This window comes from Diabrotica virgifera, chromosome 1, assembly GCF_917563875.1.
Source record: "Diabrotica virgifera virgifera chromosome 1, PGI_DIABVI_V3a".
NCBI classification, from domain to species: Eukaryota; Metazoa; Arthropoda; class Insecta; order Coleoptera; family Chrysomelidae; genus Diabrotica; species Diabrotica virgifera.
In genome coordinates, this window is record NC_065443.1 from 150,344,608 (window position 1) to 150,367,185 (window position 22,578).

A 22,578-nucleotide genomic window follows, 5' to 3' on the forward strand; every position below is an offset into this window, starting at 1 on the left:
TAACTTTTTTTTGTTTAAAATCAAAGACCAATATATTACTAAGCAAATATCAAAAAATCAGGATGGATGCCCCCCACCGTTGTTTTTTTATTTACACTTACATTTTGCGATTTTCGAAGTATCAATGGATATGAAGACGTCTGCATATATGACGCTAAAAATCAAAGTACATCAACTGGAATGTAACTTTTTTTTGTTTAAAATCAAAGACCAATATATTACTTAGCAAATATCAAAAAATCAGGATGGATGCTCCCCACCGTTATTTTTTTATTTACGCTTACATTTTGCGATTTTCGAAGTATCAATGGATATGAAGACGTCTGCATATATGACGCTAAAAATCAAAGTACATCAACTGGAATGTAACTTTTTTTGTTTAAAATCAAAGACCAATATATTACTAAGCAAATATCAAGCAATCAGGATGGATGCCCCCCACCGTTATTTTTTTATTTACACTTACATTTTGCGATTTTCGAAGTATCAATGGATATGAAGACGTCTGCATATATGACGCTAAAAATCAAAGTACATCAACTGGAATGTACCTTTTTTTTGTTTACAATCAAAGATCAATATCTTACTAAGCAAATATCAAAAAATCAGGATGGATGCCCCCCACCGTTATTTTTTTATTTACACTTACATTTTGCGATTTTCGAAGTATCAATGGATATGAAGACGTCTGCATATATGACGCTAAAAATCAAAGTACATCAACTGGAATGTAACTTTTTTTTGTTTAAAATCAAAGACCAATATATTACTTAGCAAATATCAAAAAATCAGGATGGATGCTCCCCACCGTTATTTTTTTATTTACGCTTACATTTTGCGATTTTCGAAGTATCAATGGATATGAAGACGTCTGCATATATGACGCTAAAAATCAAAGTACATCAACTGGAATGTAACTTTTTTTTGTTTAAAATCAAAGACCAATATATTACTTAGCAAATATCAAAAAATCAGGATGGATGCTCCCCACCGTTATTTTTTTATTTACGCTTACATTTTGCGATTTTCGAAGTATCAATGGATATGAAGACGTCTGCATATATGACGCTAAAAATCAAAGTACATCAACTGGAATGTAACTTTTTTTTGTTTAAAATCAAAGACCAATATATTACTAAGCAAATATCAAAAAATCAGGATGGATGCCCCCCACCGTTGTTTTTTTATTTACACTTACATTTTGCGATTTTCGAAGTATCAATGGATATGAAGACGTCTGCATATATGACGCTAAAAATCAAAGTACATCAACTGGAATGTAACTTTTTTTTGTTTAAAATCAAAGACCAATATATTACTAAGCAAATATCAAAAAATCAGGATGGATGCCCCCCACCGTTATTTTTTTATTTACACTTACATTTTGCGATTTTCGAAGTATCAATGGATATGAAGACGTCTGCATATATGACGCTAAAAATCAAAGTACATCAACTGGAATGTAACTTTTTTTTGTTTACAATCAAAGATCAATATCTTACTAAGCAAATATCAAAAAATCAGGATGGATGCCCCCCACCGTTATTTTTTTATTTACACTTACATTTTGCGATTTTCGAAGTATCAATGGATATGAAGACGTCTGCATATATGACGCTAAAAATCAAAGTACATCAACTGGAATGTAACTTTTTTTTGTTTAAAATCAAAGACCAATACATTACTAAGCAAATATCAAAAAATCAGGATGGATGCCCCCCACCGTTGTTTTTTTATTCACACTTACATTTTGCGATTTTCGAAGTATCAATGGATATGAAGACGTCTGCATATATGACGCTAAAAATCAAAGTACATCAACTGGAATGTAACTTTTTTTTGTTTAAAATCAAAGACCAATATATTACTAAGCAAATATCAAAAAATCAGGATGGATGCCCCCCACCGTTATTTTTTTATTTACACTTACATTTTGCGATTTTCGAAGTATCAATGGATATGAAGACGTCTGCATATATGACGCTAAAAATCAAAGTACATCAACTGGAATGTAACTTTTTTTTGTTTAAAATCAAAGACCAATATATTACTTAGCAAATATCAAAAAATCAGGATGGATGCTCCCCACCGTTATTTTTTTATTTACGCTTACATTTTGCGATTTTCGAAGTATCAATGGATATGAAGACGTCTGCATATATGACGCTAAAAATCAAAGTACATCAACTGGAATGTAACTTTTTTTTGTTTAAAATCAAAGACCAATATATTACTAAGCAAATATCAAAAAATCAGGATGGATGCCCCCCACCGTTGTTTTTTTATTTACACTTACATTTTGCGATTTTCGAAGTATCAATGGATATGAAGAGGTCTGCATATATGACGCTAAAAATCAAAGTACATCAACTGGAATGTAACTTTTTTTTGTTTAAAATCAAAGACCAATATATTACTTAGCAAATATCAATAATCAGGATGGATGCTCCCCACCGTTATTTTTTTATTTACGCTTACATTTTGCGATTTTCGAAGTATCAATGGATATGAAGACGTCTGCATATATGACGCTAAAAATCAAAGTACATCAACTGGAATGTAACTTTTTTTTGTTTAAAATCAAAGACCAATATACTACTTAGCAAATATCAAAAAATCAGGACGGATGCTCCCCACCGTTATTTTTTTATTTACGCTTACATTTTGCGATTTTCGAAGTATCAATGGATATGAAGACGTCTGCATATATGACGCTAAAAATCAAAGTACATCAACTGGAATGTAACTTTTTTTTGTTTAAAATCAAAGACCAATATATTACTAAGCAAATATCAAGAAATCAGGATGGATGCCCCCCACCGTTATTTTTTTATTTACACTTACATTTTGCGATTTTCGAAGTATCAATGGATATGAAGACGTCTGCATATATGACGCTAAAAATCAAAGTACATCAACTGGAATGTACCTTTTTTTTGTTTACAATCAAAGATCAATATCTTACTAAGCAAATATCAAAAAATCAGGATGGATGCCCCCCACCGTTATTTTTTTATTTACACTTACATTTTGCGATTTTCGAAGTATCAATGGATATGAAGACGTCTGCATATATGACGCTAAAAATCAAAGTACATCAACTGGAATGTAACTTTTTTTTGTTTAAAATCAAAGACCAATATATTACTTAGCAAATATCAAAAAATCAGGATGGATGCTCCCCACCGTTATTTTTTTATTTACGCTTACATTTTGCGATTTTCGAAGTATCAATGGATATGAAGACGTCTGCATATATGACGCTAAAAATCAAAGTACATCAACTGGAATGTAACTTTTTTTTGTTTAAAATCAAAGACCAATATATTACTTAGCAAATATCAAAAAATCAGGATGGATGCTCCCCACCGTTATTTTTTTATTTACGCTTACATTTTGCGATTTTCGAAGTATCAATGGATATGAAGACGTCTGCATATATGACGCTAAAAATCAAAGTACATCAACTGGAATGTAACTTTTTTTTGTTTAAAATCAAAGACCAATATATTACTAAGCAAATATCAAAAAATCAGGATGGATGCCCCCCACCGTTATTTTTTTATTTACACTTACATTTTGCGATTTTCGAAGTATCAATGGATATGAAGACGTCTGCATATATGACGCTAAAAATCAAAGTACATCAACTGGAATGTAACTTTTTTTTGTTTACAATCAAAGATCAATATCTTACTAAGCAAATATCAAAAAATCAGGATGGATGCCCCCCACCGTTATTTTTTTATTTACACTTACATTTTGCGATTTTCGAAGTATCAATGGATATGAAGACGTCTGCATATATGACGCTAAAAATCAAAGTACATCAACTGGAATGTAACTTTTTTTTGTTTAAAATCAAAGACCAATATATTACTAAGCAAATATCAAAAAATCAGGATGGATGCCCCCCACCGTTGTTTTTTTATTTACACTTACATTTTGCGATTTTCGAAGTATCAATGGATATGAAGACGTCTGCATATATGACGCTAAAAATCAAAGTACATCAACTGGAATGTAACTTTTTTTTGTTTAAAATCAAAGACCAATATATTACTAAGCAAATATCAAAAAATCAGGATGGATGCCCCCCACCGTTATTTTTTTATTTACACTTACATTTTGCGATTTTCGAAGTATCAATGGATATGAAGACGTCTGCATATATGACGCTAAAAATCAAAGTACATCAACTGGAATGTAACTTTTTTTTGTTTAAAATCAAAGACCAATATATTACTTAGCAAATATCAAAAAGTCAGGATGGATGCTCCCCACCGTTATTTTTTTATTTACGCTTACATTTTGCGATTTTCGAAGTATCAATGGATATGAAGACGTCTGCATATATGACGCTAAAAATCAAAGTACATCAACTGGAATGTAACTTTTTTTTGTTTAAAATCAAAGACCAATATATTACTAAGCAAATATCAAAAAATCAGGATGGATGCCCCCCACCGTTGTTTTTTTATTTACACTTACATTTTGCGATTTTCGAAGTATCAATGGATATGAAGACGTCTGCATATATGACGCTAAAAATCAAAGTACATCAACTGGAATGTAACTTTTTTTTGTTTAAAATCAAAGACCAATATATTACTTAGCAAATATCAAAAAATCAGGATGGATGCTCCCCACCGTTATATTTTTATTTACGCTTACATTTTGCGATTTTCGAAGTATCAATGGATATGAAGACGTCTGCATATATGACGCTAAAAATCAAAGTACATCAACTGGAATGTAACTTTTTTTTGTTTAAAATCAAAGACCAATATATTACTAAGCAAATATCAAGAAATCAGGATGGATGCCCCCCACCGTTATTTTTTTATTTACACTTACATTTTGCGATTTTCGAAGTATCAATGGATATGAAGACGTCTGCATATATGACGCTAAAAATCAAAGTACATCAACTGGAATGTACCTTTTTTTTGTTTACAATCAAAGATCAATATCTTACTAAGCAAATATCAAAAAATCAGGATGGATGCCCCCCACCGTTATTTTTTTATTTACACTTACATTTTGCGATTTTCGAAGTATCAATGGATATGAAGACGTCTGCATATATGACGCTAAAAATCAAAGTACATCAACTGGAATGTAACTTTTTTTTGTTTAAAATCAAAGACCAATATATTACTTAGCAAATATCAAAAAATCAGGATGGATGCTCCCCACCGTTATTTTTTTATTTACGCTTACATTTTGCGATTTTCGAAGTATCAATGGATATGAAGACGTCTGCATATATGACGCTAAAAATCAAAGTACATCAACTGGAATGTAACTTTTTTTTGTTTAAAATCAAAGACCAATATATTACTAAGCAAATATCAAAAAATCAGGATGGATGCCCCCCACCGTTATTTTTTTATTTACACTTACATTTTGCGATTTTCGAAGTATCAATGGATATGAAGACGTCTGCATATATGACGCTAAAAATCAAAGTACATCAACTGGAATGTAACTTTTTTTTGTTTACAATCAAAGATCAATATCTTACTAAGCAAATATCAAAAAATCAGGATGGATGCCCCCCACCGTTATTTTTTTATTTACACTTACATTTTGCGATTTTCGAAGTATCAATGGATATGAAGACGTCTGCATATATGACGCTAAAAATCAAAGTACATCAACTGGAATGTAACTTTTTTTTGTTTAAAATCAAAGACCAATATATTACTAAGCAAATATCAAAAAATCAGGATGGATGCCCCCCACCGTTGTTTTTTTATTTACACTTACATTTTGCGATTTTCGAAGTATCAATGGATATGAAGACGTCTGCATATATGACGCTAAAAATCAAAGTACATCAACTGGAATGTAACTTTTTTTTGTTTAAAATCAAAGACCAATATATTACTAAGCAAATATCAAAAAATCAGGATGGATGCCCCCCACCGTTATTTTTTTATTTACACTTACATTTTGCGATTTTCGAAGTATCAATGGATATGAAGACGTCTGCATATATGACGCTAAAAATCAAAGTACATCAACTGGAATGTAACTTTTTTTTGTTTAAAATCAAAGACCAATATATTACTTAGCAAATATCAAAAAGTCAGGATGGATGCTCCCCACCGTTATTTTTTTATTTACGCTTACATTTTGCGATTTTCGAAGTATCAATGGATATGAAGACGTCTGCATATATGACGCTAAAAATCAAAGTACATCAACTGGAATGTAACTTTTTTTTGTTTAAAATCAAAGACCAATATATTACTAAGCAAATATCAAAAAATCAGGATGGATGCCCCCCACCGTTGTTTTTTTATTTACACTTACATTTTGCGATTTTCGAAGTATCAATGGATATGAAGACGTCTGCATATATGACGCTAAAAATCAAAGTACATCAACTGGAATGTAACTTTTTTTTGTTTAAAATCAAAGACCAATATATTACTTAGCAAATATCAAAAAATCAGGATGGATGCTCCCCACCGTTATATTTTTATTTACGCTTACATTTTGCGATTTTCGAAGTATCAATGGATATGAAGACGTCTGCATATATGACGCTAAAAATCAAAGTACATCAACTGGAATGTAACTTTTTTTTGTTTAAAATCAAAGACCAATATATTACTAAGCAAATATCAAGAAATCAGGATGGATGCCCCCCACCGTTATTTTTTTATTTACACTTACATTTTGCGATTTTCGAAGTATCAATGGATATGAAGACGTCTGCATATATGACGCTAAAAATCAAAGTACATCAACTGGAATGTACCTTTTTTTTGTTTACAATCAAAGATCAATATCTTACTAAGCAAATATCAAAAAATCAGGATGGATGCCCCCCACCGTTATTTTTTTATTTACACTTACATTTTGCGATTTTCGAAGTATCAATGGATATGAAGACGTCTGCATATATGACGCTAAAAATCAAAGTACATCAACTGGAATGTAACTTTTTTTTGTTTAAAATCAAAGACCAATATATTACTTAGCAAATATCAAAAAATCAGGATGGATGCTCCCCACCGTTATTTTTTTATTTACGCTTACATTTTGCGATTTTCGAAGTATCAATGGATATGAAGATGTCTGCATATATGACGCTAAAAACAAAAGCCACATTTATAAATGTCTGAAATGTTAATAGCGCAAACCTTATGATCAAGTCTTTTGCAATTGATACATCGCATTTCTCCGTTGGGAAGTGCGCAATACAGACAGTTGTTTTTGAGATTTTCTGAAGAATTTAACATTATCGTTAATATATAATGTCTGTAAATAGCTGGCTCAAAATTAAAATCTAATTGAATTTTTTTAACTGTGGTTTCTGCAAAATATAAAACATATACCCCACAATTATATCCATCTTTTTGTGTTGGATAATTGTTGTAAATAATATTTAAATTTTTAAATATGAAATTAAATTTATTATAGTAAAATTTTGCTTTACGACTGCTACTAAACTGAGGATCAAATAACTGAAATGATTTCTGTTTTAAATTAATGTAAACAAGTGACCAATGACCAGGAGAATATATTGGAAATAAAAATTCTTCTATGTTTTCAATAGAAAATATAATTTTTTGATTGTTTAAAAATAAGTTAACTTGGTTACAGAAAATTGGTTTAATATCTGTGTTTTTACATATTAAGCACAAAAAATAATCGATGACTTCGTTATCTAGCCACATTTCTGTGGTATTGGAATGTGATAACAACGTAAGAAAACTGGAACGATATAATTTTTGGTTTTCATGTTTAAAAACGACATAATCTCTTCCTATTTCAGGGAAATGAATATCATGCACATTTTCTTTATAATATAAAACATTTGTTTTTACCGAAGGCTTTTCATAATTTGGAATGTCATATTTTTGAATAATTTTCTTAATTGTTTTTTGTTTGAAATAAGTAGTTTTACTTTTTTGCCTTTTGCACCAACGTTCTTCTGGAATTTTAATTTTATTTTTTCGTGTTGCACATTTTTTCCGTGGAATATTATACTTTAGTTCTGCATGGAGAAACAGCACATGTTTTCTTACCTTCCTAACAAACCGGGAACATTTTAAAAACGATTCCTTACTTAAAATGTTGTTTTTCAATATATTAAAATAACTTTCTACTAAAGCGTTACTGCTTCTAGTCGAATCTATTTGTGATGTCCACAGAGGTAAATAAGGTATATAGTGTTTTAAAAAGAAAGTTGCAAATCGTTCACTAAAATATGGGTTTAAAGAATTTGAGGAAGGTGGAACAGCTCGAGATGAATTTTTGATTTTATCAAAATAAATTAAAAAATGTTGGTAGTACTTACTATTTTCATAAATATTTTGAAATGTAAAGTTTATTTCTGGATTAAAATTGACATTATTTTCATCTGCAATTAGGTTTTTAACGTTAGGATCGATAAAAGATATAAATAAATTATTTTTACTATTAATAACGATTTCGTTTTCATATTTATATAATGTTAAAATAAATATATCTCTTATGCCTGAAAAAATTTGCTGTTCATTATATAAATTGAAAAATGATGCTAAAATTTCTTTTAAAACAGTTTTTGTTGTTTTGCAAGTGTAACATTTGTTAACTAAGTTTGAAAATAACTTTATCATATGTGCACAACAAAGTTTAATTATACAAAATTTTTTTGAAAAGTTTACTTTCAAATCTTCTTTCAAATTATAAAAACTGTTACAATAGTCCTGTAATGATAGACAATTCCAACTAATAGATACAGCATTTAATGTCGCCATACTAAAATCGCTTGTTATACTACGAAACAATGGCCATTTTAATCCTTGTTTTAATGAAAAAAATTTAAAATTTAAAAGCCAACAAGCAATTGTACATGTATCATGCTCAGAAGATATCATTTCTAGAACAGGAAGGATTCTGTTGTTTTTGCACTGAATAACCCCACAGTAATATAAAACCCTTTTACATGAAGTATAAGGTTTACGCACTACCGAACCAGTCGCATCAATGAAAAGAGAAGGTAAGTTATCGTTTTCGTCTAGATAAAATTTAATAAAATTAATTTGTTCCCTACTAAAAATAAATACTTTTAATGGATAGGCGACGGTTTTAATGTAATTAGAATTTACAGCACCCATCAAGACCATATCAATGACATCATCCTGACATCTATCTAATCTTGATTTATTTTCCGATTTTATTTTGCGATATACATCTTCCGATTTTACATCTTTTAAATTTTTTGTTTTTTGTACTAATCTAACACAAGAATGTAAATCTTCTGCACGAATTTCTGTTGTGGATGCCTTTTCCAATCTATTACCTAACAATAATCTTTCAGTACCACGTACATGACTGGTTAATTTTGAACCATGTGAAAAATTAATATCGGTACTGAACACTTTGACACTGATCCCCTTGCCTCTATTACAAATGAACTTAAAGTGTTTGCACGTATTGTGAGCACAGTAGCCATAAATTATTATTGTTTTATTTTTTTTCAAATAATTGCAAGAACGAATATTAAAAATACATGTGTTATTAACAATTTGAAATTTTTGTTTGATTACAAAATGGTAATCTTTATTAAATTTACCCATAGCGTTATTAAAAATATTTTGTTCTTTACTTATTTCAAATTTACCCTCTAATACACAATATTTGCTCATATCAACAATTGTTGGGTATATATTTTTGGAACTATTTGGTAAAATATTATTATCAATATCAGCAGATTTATACAAATTTACAATATTTCTGTCAATATTAATATTATCATTTGTTACATTAAAAGTTTGGTCAATTTCAGAATTATCAGAAACATCTGCGTTTTCCAACAATGAGATGTCTAAATTGTCAGTCGATATACTAACATCCTGAATATTATTGAAAATTAACTGATCTTCGAAATCGCAATCATCTGCTGGCAATTGTAATGTACTTTTATTTTCAGCTTTTGATTTAAAATTAAATTGCGAATTATTGCTATTAAAAAAAGAAAATAAATTACAAGTATTTCTGCTAATTGCCCTATATATACACAATCTTTTAAATTTAGAATCGACTCCAAATAAAGCTATTGAAGCTTGGCTGAAAATTGGGTTTGAAGTTTTTAATCTTCGTATTTGCTGCTCGGTCAATTTGACGTTTAAAAAAAAATTTGCCAATTTTTCGATTTTTTCTTTGTTCATATTAATATTCTATAAAAAAATCCTTTTATTAATTTAAAAATTTTTCAACACGGTGTCAAAACATAATTATTTATATATTTTCTTGACATTTTTGTTGGAAAAAATGTCAAAAAACGATAATACCACACAAAGAATGTCCTTTAAAAACTATATTTATATTTCTTACCTTTGGCAATGCTGAAATAATTTTTAGAATAGGTACTCTGGAACCTAATGGTTGGTAAAAGTTTCTGTTTCCACAAACTTTAAGTTTAAACTAATCACTAGACTCTAATTCTCTCTCTAATTAGTCCTTTTTGAATAATATACACATTTAATAATTATTGAAATTAAAAGTAAAATAAAACTTATTTTAGTACCGTCTTACTGTGGCGACGTAGCAAAATATAATGACCAACATTTTCAAAATTATTGAATGTCTTATTATTTTCAAATAATAAAATTTTCGGGTTCTTAGTAACATTTGCATATTTTTACACAATCATTGTGAAATACATGTATTTAGAATTTTTCGTGCTTTTATTGGGGGTAAGCAATAAAACGCGGCTAACTTCAAAATATAGTTATATAATTGTTCGGCAATATTTTAAAGGATGAAACACATCTGGACAGGAATGATATTGTCTGTTCCACGAACTTACGCGGGTTTCGGATTAAAATTTTAATAAAGATTTCTAGGTAAGTACCCGAAAGTATTACCTGTTTGGGGAAATATCAACTGGTTAAATGAAATGAAAAATAATACATAACTTTTTTTAATTAAATAACTTGTTCTGACAATTTCGTTAATCGCAAAATGTAAGTTTAAATAAAAAAATAACGGTGGGGGGCATCCGTCCTGATTTTTTGATATTTGCTGAGTAATATATTGGTCTTTGATTTTAAAGAAAAAAAAGTTACATTCCAGTTGATGTACTTTGATTTTTAGCGTCATATATGCAGACGTCTTCATATCCATTGATACTTCGAAAATCGCAAAATGTAAGTGTAAATAAAAAAATAACGGTGGGGGGCATCCATCCTGATTTTTTGATATTTGCTTAGTAATATATTGATCTTTGATTTTAAACAAAAAAAAGTTACATTCCAGTTGATGTACTTTGATTTTTAGCGTCATATATGTAGACGTCTTCATATCCATTGATACTTCGAAAATCGCAAAATGTAAGCGTAAATAAAAAAATAACGGTGGGGAGCATCCATCCTGATTTTTTGATATTTGCTAAGTAATATATTGGTCTTTGATTTTAAACACAAAAAAGTTACATTCCAGTTGATGTACTTTGATTTTTAGCGTCATATATGCAGACGTCTTCATATCCATTGATACTTCGAAAATCGCAAAATGTAAGTGTAAATAAAAAAATAACGGTGGGGGGCATCCATCCTGATTTTTTGATATTTGCTTAGTAAGATATTGGCCTTTGATTGTAAACAAAAAAAAGTTACATTCCAGTTGATGTACTTTGATTTTTAGCGTCATATATGCAGACGTCTTCATATCCATTGATACTTCGAAAATCGCAAAATGTAAGCGTAAATAAAAAAATAACGGTGGGGTCATCCATCCTGATTTTTTGATATTTGCTGAGTAATATATTGATCTTTGATTTTAAACAAAAAAAAGTTATATTCCAGTTGATGTACTTTGATTTTTAGCGTCATATATGCAGACGTCTTCATATCCATTGATACTTCGAAAATCGCAAAATGTAAGTGTAAATAAAAAAATAACGGTGGGGGGCATCCATCCTGATTTTTTGATATATGCTTAGTAAGACATTGATCTTTGATTGTAAACAAAAAAAAGTTACATTCCAGTTGATGTACTTTGATTTTTAGCGTCATATATGCAGACGTCTTCATATCCATTGATACTTCGAAAATCGCAAAATGTAAGTGTAAATAAAAAAATAACGGTGGGGGGCATCCATCCTGATTTTTTGATATTTGCTTAGTAATATATTGGTCTTTGATTATAAACAAAAAGAAGTTACATTCCAGTTGATGTACTTTGATTTTTAGCGTCATATATGCAGACGTCTTCATATCCATTGATACTTCGAAAATCGCAAAATGTAAGCGTAAATAAAAAAATAACGGTGGGGAGCATCCATCCTGATTTTTTGATATTTGCTAAGTAATATATTGGTCTTTGATTTTAAACAAAAAAAAGTTACATTCCAGTTGATGTACTTTGATTTTTAGCGTCATATATGCAGACGTCTTCATATCCATTGATACTTCGAAAATCGCAAAATGTAAGTGTAAATAAAAAAATAACGGTGGGGGGCATCCATCCTGATTTTTTGATATTTCCTTAGCAAGATATTGATCTTTGATTGTAAACAAAAAAAAGGTACATTCCAGTTGATGTACTTTGATTTTTAGCGTCATATATGCAGACGTCTTCATATCCATTGATACTTCGAAAATCGCAAAATGTAAGTGTAAATAAAAAAATAACGGTGGGGGGCATCCATCCTGATTTCTTGATATTTGCTTAGTAATATATTGGTCTTTGATTTTAAACAAAAAAAAGTTACATTCCAGTTGATGTACTTTGATTTTTAGCGTCATATATGCAGACGTCTTCATATCCATTGATACTTCGAAAATCGCAAAATGTAAGCGTAAATAAAAAAATAACGGTGGGGAGCATCCATCCTGATTTTTTGATATTTGCTAAGTAATATATTGGTCTTTGATTTTAAACAAAAAAAAGTTACATTCCAGTTGATGTACTTTGATTTTTAGCGTCATATATGCAGACGTCTTCATATCCATTGATACTTCGAAAATCGCAAAATGTAAGTGTAAATAAAAAAATAACGGTGGGGGGCATCCATCCTGATTTTTTGATATTTGCTTAGTAATATATTGGTCTTTGATTTTAAACAAAAAAAAGTTACATTCCAGTTGATGTACTTTGATTTTTAGCGTCATATAAGCAGACGTCTTCATATCCATTGATACTTCGAAAATCGCAAAATGTAAGTGTAAATAAAAAAATAACGGTGGGGGGCATCCATCCTGATTTTTTGATATTTGCTTAGTAAGATATTGATCTTTGATTGTAAACAAAAAAAGTTACATTCCAGTTGATGTACTTTGATTTTTAGCGTCATATATGCAGACGTCTTCATATCCATTGATACTTCGAAAATCGCAAAATGTAAGTGTAAATAAAAAAACAACGGTGGGGGGCATCCATCCTGATTTTTTGATATTTGCTTAGTAATATATTGGTCTTTGATTTTAAACAAAAAAAAGTTACATTCCAGTTGATGTACTTTGATTTTTAGCGTCATATATGCAGACGTCTTCATATCCATTGATACTTCGAAAATCGCAAAATGTAAGTGTAAATAAAAAAATAACGGTGGGGGGCATCCATCCTGATTTTTTGATATTTGCTTAGTAAGATATTGATCTTTGATTGTAAACAAAAAAAAGTTACATTCCAGTTGATGTACTTTGATTGTTAGCGTCATATATGTAAAGTTGTAAAGTTTTTTAATTTTTTGTTAATAAACGATAATTATAGTTTTTTGTTTAATTTGAATGGAAAGGTCGGAAAACATGTTTGAATTTTATATAAATGAGACTTACAAACGTACAAATATAATTTTGAGAAGATATAAAATCTATTGCTGAAATCTATTGCTAACTTCACATAGGTTAAGTATGATTATAGAATTATATTTTATATAGAACGTACACAAATATTAGGGGGAGGGGTTTAAGGGAACAAAACCCCCATAAAATCTTTATGGGGTGCACACATTTCATTGTTATTTTTTTAAAGATGTTCCTGCCATAAGAATTCCACATCTGCATTTTTAAGAAGAAAGTCTCTAGTTTTCGATATGTTAAAAAAATTGATTTTCATTTTGTAACTTCAACTTTGTAACTTTTTTTATGTGCATATTCGTACTAAGGGAAGTTAGGTTCAGTCGAACTATTTTTGGTCCCAGAATATAAAGTGATTTATTTTATGACCTGCCTTTCTGTTACACCCTACACCCTGTAGGTATAGCTCTGTCTTTTTGCTTTCATTTCGTTTGCTAGTTAATTATTGTTCTTTTGGCTTAACTTTCATTTGGCTGTGCAATCTGTCCAACGTGTTTTTTATATGTATAATATTCAGAACTGCTTTCATTTGTTTCTTCTATTTGATCTCAAACTTTGTAATTAAAATTCTGATGGTGGTATAATCTGTATAGTAAATGAAAAAAGTCAAACCCAAACTAGTGGTGAACATGTGTATATAAAATACAAAATATTGTATTTTTAGTGTAAAGACATGTTCAATGCTTTTTATGATAGAGTTCCTCGAGAGATTCTGTGGTGGGCACTCAATAAGAAAGGAGTCCCTGGTGAATATGTAAAGATTGTGAGGTATATGTATGAGGGATTAACGACTAGTGTTAGGACAGGTGTGGGAGAGACTGATAAATTTCATGTGAAAGTAGGATTGCACCAAGGCTCTGTGCTTAGTCCGTATTTATTCTCATTAGTTTTGGACCAGATAACAGCGAAACTACAGGGTAACATTCCATGGTGCTTAATGTATGGTGCTGATGTAATCGTAGGAAATAGTGAAAGAGACTTGGAACAAAAACTGGAACAGTGGAGACAAGCTCTGGAGGAAAAAGGTTTAAAACTTAGTAGGACAAAAACAGAGTATTTGGAATGTTCATTTAAAGATGGAGCTACTACAAATAAAATGGTATCTTTGAATGGTGAAATGATTGTGAAAAGCAATATGTAGTTTTAAGTACCTAGTAGGATCGGTATTACAGAGTAATGGAGAAATAGATGGAGATGCATGCAGTAGAATTCGGGCTGGATGGATGAAGTGGAAAGAAGCGAGTGGTGTGTTGTGTGACAGAAAAATTCCAATGAAGCTGAAGGGAAAATTCTATAAAACAGCCATAAGACCGGCTATGATGTACGGAACTGAATGTTGGGCTGTGAAAAAGAAAGAGGAACAACAAATGCATGTGGCGGAAATGAGAATGCTTAGCTGGATGAGTGGAGTGACAAATAAGGATAAAATTAGAAATGAGTATATTAGGGGAAGTCTAGGTGTGGCACCAATTGATGCCAAAATGAGAGAGCATAGGTTAAGATGGTTTGGTAATGTTCAACGTCGAGACGATACGACAATACGAAGAATAGCTGAAGTGCAGATTCCTGGAAGGAGTAGGAGAGGAAGACCAAATGATGTTGGTAAAGGGGATTAACATTGATATGACCCAAGATAGAATTGTGTGGAGAAATGCAATTAGAGAAGCCGACCCCGCATAGGGATAAGGCAAAGAGAATGATGATGATGATGATGATGACATGTTCAATGCTTTTTTCATTAGGAATAAAACAAACTGAAATTTGTATGTCTTAAAATTGCAAAAACTCACTTCATTACTGTTATATGAAAAAATAGCATTAATGACTATAACAAATAATGAAAATAATATTCCACCGAGACACATATGCATATGCATGGTGTATTATGGAAATCGTGTTTTTAAGCCATTTAAATGGCAATTAAAGTTATGGCGCCAGATTGCATTTTTAAAAAGGTAATACATAATTTCATAATTCGATGTCGACTCGTAAAATGAAATTTTCCCAGAATAAAAATAATATAATAGAATTAGTGATAAAAATAAACAAGAATAGGCGGTTGTTATGCAATATTGAAATAAAACCCAATGAATTAGGTGGTTTTTAAAGTTTAAAAACCGAAAGTCAGACAAGCGTGACGTTTACTCTGGTGTAACACCTACAATAACTAATAATACATGAAAATTAGCATTTTTAAAAGGGCCTCTTTCCGGTAAGGAACACCAAATTGGATGTCTCTGTTCAAGGCCAGTGTAATGACCCAGAGGCGGACTTTAAACGTGAACACCATCGTTTGAACAATTTGAAAAGACTTCGACTCATCTTTTTTTTATCTACGGAAGACAAACCTCACCTCCACACGTGAGGTCCACAAAAAGTATTACGGTTACACAATTGGAACATTGTTCTCTGCATGGACTTGTGTTGTAGTCCACATGTATCCACTCCACTCATTTTCATACTATTTCCAGCAATACGATTATCTTCTATACATTTATCCTTCGGTCGGATTAGAATACTACGTAGATCTAACTGCTCTTGAATATGACTAATTGTTAAATATAACAGTATAAAAGTAATAGCGACAATGTTCTACAAAAACAAGACCTACTTATGAGAAATGAAATATTTTTTAAATAAACAGCATACCGAGACTTTTGATGTCATCAAGTGATCAACAACCAAGACAAGCTTCCATTGATTAAACCTTAAACCCATGAATTAAACTAAAACTCAGTGGCTAGGTACTGACTTACAAAGCAAGCCGGCTTCGATACCGGCACATTATCAAACATTTTTCAATTTCTAATTTAACTGAGTCGCCACCGTTCTTCAAAGTGCAAGTAAAGCTTTCGGTCTAGGCTACGTGAGTAGCCACTAACACCTTAGCAGCCAGAAGGTTACACGAATGGCAGAAGTAACTGTAAGAAAAGTGGCAGATGTAACTCGAAATTATTGCTGGTGAACATTATGACAGTTTGATATGACATGCGATAGCAAATTGAAAAAACAAACCTAAAAGGTATACTGCCAATAGTTCAAGTTCAGAATTGAATTAAAGATTACAGAGTTATAGATTGTAGATCCCATTAAGAGAGTAATTTATAATCATCTAAGGATAGTCGTTCACAAATCAAGAAATCGATAAATACACAAGTTTCAGAAATGGAAGCCGAGAACCGAAAGCATCCGAACAAGACCACCAAGAAGGCGGAAAAAACCTATGCGCCACCTATGCGTGATGTGGCTTGGAAACAAAGATTGAAGTTCATAACCGTCAAATGGTATTTGAAAATCATTATTTCTTATATATTTTAACCATAACCATAAGTTTTTACAATTATCATAAATTAAATATGAAGCTATTCTTTCATAATTTTCCATGCACTACTTTTTTTACTCTAGCTGTTACGTGCTTCTCAAATCATGTTAAAAAAATAAAACTAATAAGGAAGGACCAATGTTATATCACTACTCCTATATTTTTCAAATAATTTTAGTTTTATAACATTTTAACAGAAAAATCGTTAACAGCTTCTTGGAACTGTGTGTGACAAAACGCGCAGACAACGGAAAAGAAAATGAAATAATCACGTAGACAGGATGGACGAGACCAGAATTAAAAGCTACAGAGATCACTCAACCAGTAGCAAACCCCTACCTAACTATGCAAATAGCTATGAGGTATTTACGAGGTATATAATTATGAGAAATCTTGATAAATTTCAATTCTATCACAATAAAAATACCCAAGAATAAAACTATGTTTTATGGCTGAATTACAGAATGACATGAAATGTCCAGCCAGACAATGTAGATCTTAGGAAACAAAACAGGTGGAGCTTTCAAATGGGTACTCCGTATGCATACGACAGGATACGGAAAATAGAAACTATGATCATTATCATGAATGCAATAAGACAAAAATAAAATGATCAAGGCACATGACATAGAAATATGAATAAAAAATTTATAGGATTTATACAAACTATTTTCCTTTCTAAAAGAAAAAGAAATAAAAACTGATTGGCATTAGTTAACATACAACGGGAATTTGATTGTAATTCGGTAATTCCACATGTTAACTAGTTCATGCCATACATCAAGATACATACACCTCTCCTAATTATTGTAATAGGCGTGGTTAGTTCTACTCATTTTTTATATCTTCTTATAAACGAACCTGTGTTATAACTCTATTTCTACGACTAGAAACTAAAATAGGTTCCAATGTAAAATATGTAATAATTTTAAGGAATTATAAAAACTGTAATTTAACGTGCCACATGGGCAAGTCCAGCGCTGATAAAAGGCCATCGTACTAATACTAATCCCGTCAATATGTACTAGGTATATTTACTACTAATTTAAATGCCCCCTCTTTTGTTGCTAAGTGCTAACCAAATTCACCTAATCATAGAATTCGATCATTAATATGGGCCTCCCGACAATTCGGACTCAGCTGTTGGCAAGTATATTGACCCTGTAGTTTAAATTGCTCAATCACGTCATTACCGAGCACTGCTTTTCAAAATAATCATTTGCGCAAAAAATACATAACCTTTTTTCGATAAAATGTGATCATCTATAACGTGTCACTTTTATCGTGAGTCTCGTTCAGTGAGATTCGTGTCGTCATGTATGGGGATTTAAATTTTAAATGGACGGAATAGATACACAATTTGGGATTTAAATAGACGAATTTAACTTTAAAAATAGAGATGTGGTGGCGAAATACACTTGTTCCAACAAGAATGTTGGTCAATACAGAACACGTATCAAATAAATTATTTAAAATTAAAAAAATAAAATTATAATTAACTGAAATGTATGTATGTTTATGTATGTTTAAAGAACCATTGAGTAAATAAAAAAAGAACAGCTTTCAGCAATGAGTTCAAATCAAAAAAAGTTCCTAGCTTTAATTTGAATGCTATTTTATGGAATTTTAATGAGTTTGTCCATTTTCCAATTTCGTGTAGGTAATTGGTAGGACTTAGTAACAAATACAATTGTACTCAAAATCGGAGTAAGCGAATTAAATGTGTATTTAAAATATCTGCATGTTGAATAAAAAATTGAAGTGAAATGATAAATATTTAAAGATAAGCTTTCTTTGGTTTGTACAAGTTATCAAAAAGCAAATTTACCATAAAAATAAAATGTATAGAATTTATACTTCATGAGTATGTGGAAAAAGTAATATTTCTCATACCTGGAAAGACCAAAGCTACAATGGAGTTCAGGTGGATGATTGGGGGCTGCACAAAATTTTAAAAACGAAAATTCAGTCTTACCTCCATCATCCACTCCGCAACTATCTTCCGCATCTCTTCCGTCACTTCTTTTTGAGTTTTCGCAAGAGAGGCGTTGAACGGCAACACGTATCTATCCTCGGTTTTGAGTAAATTTTTAAGTACTCTATCATGTAAAATTGTCGGGTCGTCGTAAGCTCGAACTTCATTTTCTGGCTTTTCGCAACAATACAAGTCCATGTTCTCCTTATACTCCTACTCCTCTCGCAATAATTCACACACACAAAACACACTTAACCTCAAAAAAAATATCACAACTTTTACTTATTGTCTCATCTGTAGTGTATGGTTCCCTTTAAATTTTGTGTTTAAAGCGCTATCAGCTGAGAGTTGTTGACTGTTCGCTGGTTTAGTCAGCAATGCAATCCATATGTTTTCGTCATTCAGCATAAAACTGATTCCCCCACTACGCACTAGGCGCCGAGCTTTAGCTTCAAGTACAACAGGTTCTTTACGGAGTTTCTTACTTAAGCGTTGTTGCCAATGTTCGGTGATCTATACTTATGCTGGAGATTTTCTTAGAAATTAGTTTCTTTTGGTTTAAAAATCTATTTTATGTTTATGTCATACAGGTTTAATATTGTGTATTTATTACTTAGTTAGGAACCACATAAAGTATATGTCTCCAAAGTATGCCAGTAATATAGGGTGACCAAACGTCCCGAAAAAACGGGATTTTCCCGTTTTTTAACGATTTGTCCCGGTGTCCCGAAAAAGTCTCTCGGGACTAGTCGGGACGCCTAAATGTCCCGTATTTGCGTTAGGTTGATTTTATGTATCTGACTTTTTGTCTCTTATTTTTTTCTTCAATTTCAATTGTTTCTTCAATTTCGGCATTTGTTTTCATTATTATTTCTCCCTCTCTTATTACATTGTGCTCCAGTATTGTTCTCATTATTGTTCGTTCAAATTTTGGAATGCTATGTTCCTCTTTCTTATTAATCGTCGTTGTTTCCATCCCATATGTATCAACAGGTCTTATTAAGGTATTATATTGGTTCATATTATACCTGTCTTATTTCTCAACAGATTTCTAATCATTCCATATGTTTTTCTGCCTTCCAGAATTCTTTCCTCTGTTCTCTCTTTTCCGGTTTTCCATATTGTTACTCCCAAGTAGCTAAAGGTGGATACAAGTTTGTCCTCCTTATTACTTTCAATATCAGATTAAATAATAGTGTCGGGGAGACAGCCACCTTATTTCACTCATTTATTTACATTTATCTCCTTAGAAGTTGTTCGTTGAAACTGATCCTTGCTTTGGTGTTCTTTAGGTTTACTGTTAGCATAATTTGTCTTAATACTTCTGGGATTCCAACATTCTCTAGCTCCTCCATCATTTTCGTCCGATTGATTATATCAAAAGCGCTTTTGAAATCTATGAATATTCGTCGAATTTCTCTGTTGTATTCTCTAGATTTTTTAATTATTTGTTTCACTGTATGTGTGAAATTAATCATCGACCTCCTTGGTCTGAATCCATTCTGCTATTCTCCTAATATTCGTTCAGCGCATTATTTAAGTCTCATGTTTAGTATGTTTGCTAGAATGTTATATGTGGTGTTTAATAGTTATTGCTCTTTCTCGCACCCCTCCCGATCTCCTTTTTTTTCATATATTATAGGTACTATAATATGTGTGTTCCAATCGTCTGGTAGTCAGTTTTGTCCATAATTTGTTGTATTAGTTGGTTTATTTCTTTATGTAATTCTCTTCCTCCGTATTTTATTAATTCCACTGCTTTTACATCTTCTCCTGCTGCTTTTCCGTTTCCTAGGTTTCTAATATTTGTTTTTGTACTTCTGCTGTGAAAATTTCGACTTCGTTGTTATCTTCTACGGTTTTATTTCTTCATCGCAGTGTGTTTCCTTCTTCATAGTGAATAGCATTTTTTCGTATCTAATATTCTTCCTATATTTTGCTGATCTGTTTCTCTTCAAATACGGTTTCTCCGTTTTGGTTTTTTAGTCCTTGTTTTGCTTGATTCAATGCTGGGCTTATTTTTTGTTGCTCTGACTTTTTTGTAAAATTGCTTTATTTGCTGTTCATTTAACAACTGTTTTGTTCTGACGGATTGTTGATCCATGATATTCTGGCTGAGTTTTTTAGTTTGTTTCGCAGTCTTGATCGTACGTAAATTACATATTCAAAGGTAAATAGAAAAGGATTTGTAGGTCCCAAATGAGCTAAAAGACCATGTTTCATCCTGCCACTTTGGATATCGCTCCAAACCCTCCTTGGCAGTGGCGTACCCGGAGAGGGGACTTGGGGGTTAAACCCCATTTCCCCCAGGGCATATGAAAAATATATAAAAAAAAAAGTAGAAAAATGTAACTTGTCTTTCACAAATAATACAAAAAAATAAGCCAACCCCCCTCCCCAGAGAAAAATTCTACGCTACTGCTCCTTGGATGTGTCCCGTTTTTTCAAGTTTATGATCTGGTCGCCCTACAGTAATAGTCATTTACGCATTCAGTATTATTTTCTGCCACCCATTGTTGAAATTTAGCGTATCTATATTAAACGTCGTACGTTTCTTTGCATTTTTTCGGTAACAGATTCTCAGTCGATTTTTTGGCTTTATTAACTATGTATTTCTTCAGAAATATCGAATTTCTCTTGCATTCTGACTTTTTTAGACAATGTCATATAGAAAAACTTTGTTTACGTTAATAACAAATTTCTAACCAACATCACTTTCCTAGCAACGGTACTAAATACCTGCTGCGATACAATATTAGGTACTTCTAATTAATATAAAATAAAATTAAAACTTTAATTGATGCATTGAACCGGTATGACATAAAGTTTTGTATGCACCACACCACGTGCACGTGAATTATTAGATGTTTATACCCTCGGGCGACATATAAACTTTTGGGCCAGGAGCCCTCTGGTTTATAAGCTTGTCGCCCTTAACATCTATTTAATGCCCTTGATGCATAAATAACTATTACTATGTACTTTCCAAGGTTTGCTTTTTTATTATCTTGTAAAATGTACCATTTATTCCACACACTATTTGCCAGTATTTTGTTAAATTCAGCTTTTTGTTGTCAATATGTTATTATTGCCAACTTCGTTTTACTTGTGATTTAATTTTTCCATTTCCACTACTGGTTAATTTGTTCATAACTTTTCTACATCTCTTGTCCAAGTAATTTGAGATTCGTGTCTACCTTATTCCTTTTTTTAATGGCTTAATGGTTATATTATTTTCCTTGGTTCATGCTCTTAGAGCTCCTAAACTAATAGCTTCAGAACAACACTAAACTAATAGGACGTCCACATATCGATTTTCATATTTGATTTCCTCAACCACATACTTTCCGAAAAATTTTCCACCAGTTTAGTACCTGGTGCCTGGTACTTTCTCACACTAAGATGATCTGATTTCTCGTACACCATGTTTCAAAAGCTAATAGTTACTACTAATTAGCTGGAAAGTACTGGGTTTT

At 31.4% G+C, this 22,578-nt stretch overlaps 1 protein-coding gene across 1 annotated transcript in view; it reads right to left on the reverse strand.

Annotated features, from left to right (window-relative positions):
- The window catches only part of LOC126881180 (G1/S-specific cyclin-D3-like), a 99,666-nt gene extending 80,178 nt beyond the window's left edge, over positions 1-19,488 (reverse strand). Inside the window, exon 1 of the mRNA XM_050645269.1 lies at positions 19,103-19,488. Within this exon, the coding sequence (XP_050501226.1) occupies positions 19,103-19,300 (198 nt within the window). The 5' untranslated portion in view covers positions 19,301-19,488. The remainder of the gene's footprint in view (positions 1-19,102) is intronic.
- Positions 19,489-22,578: the final 3,090 nt, after the last annotated feature.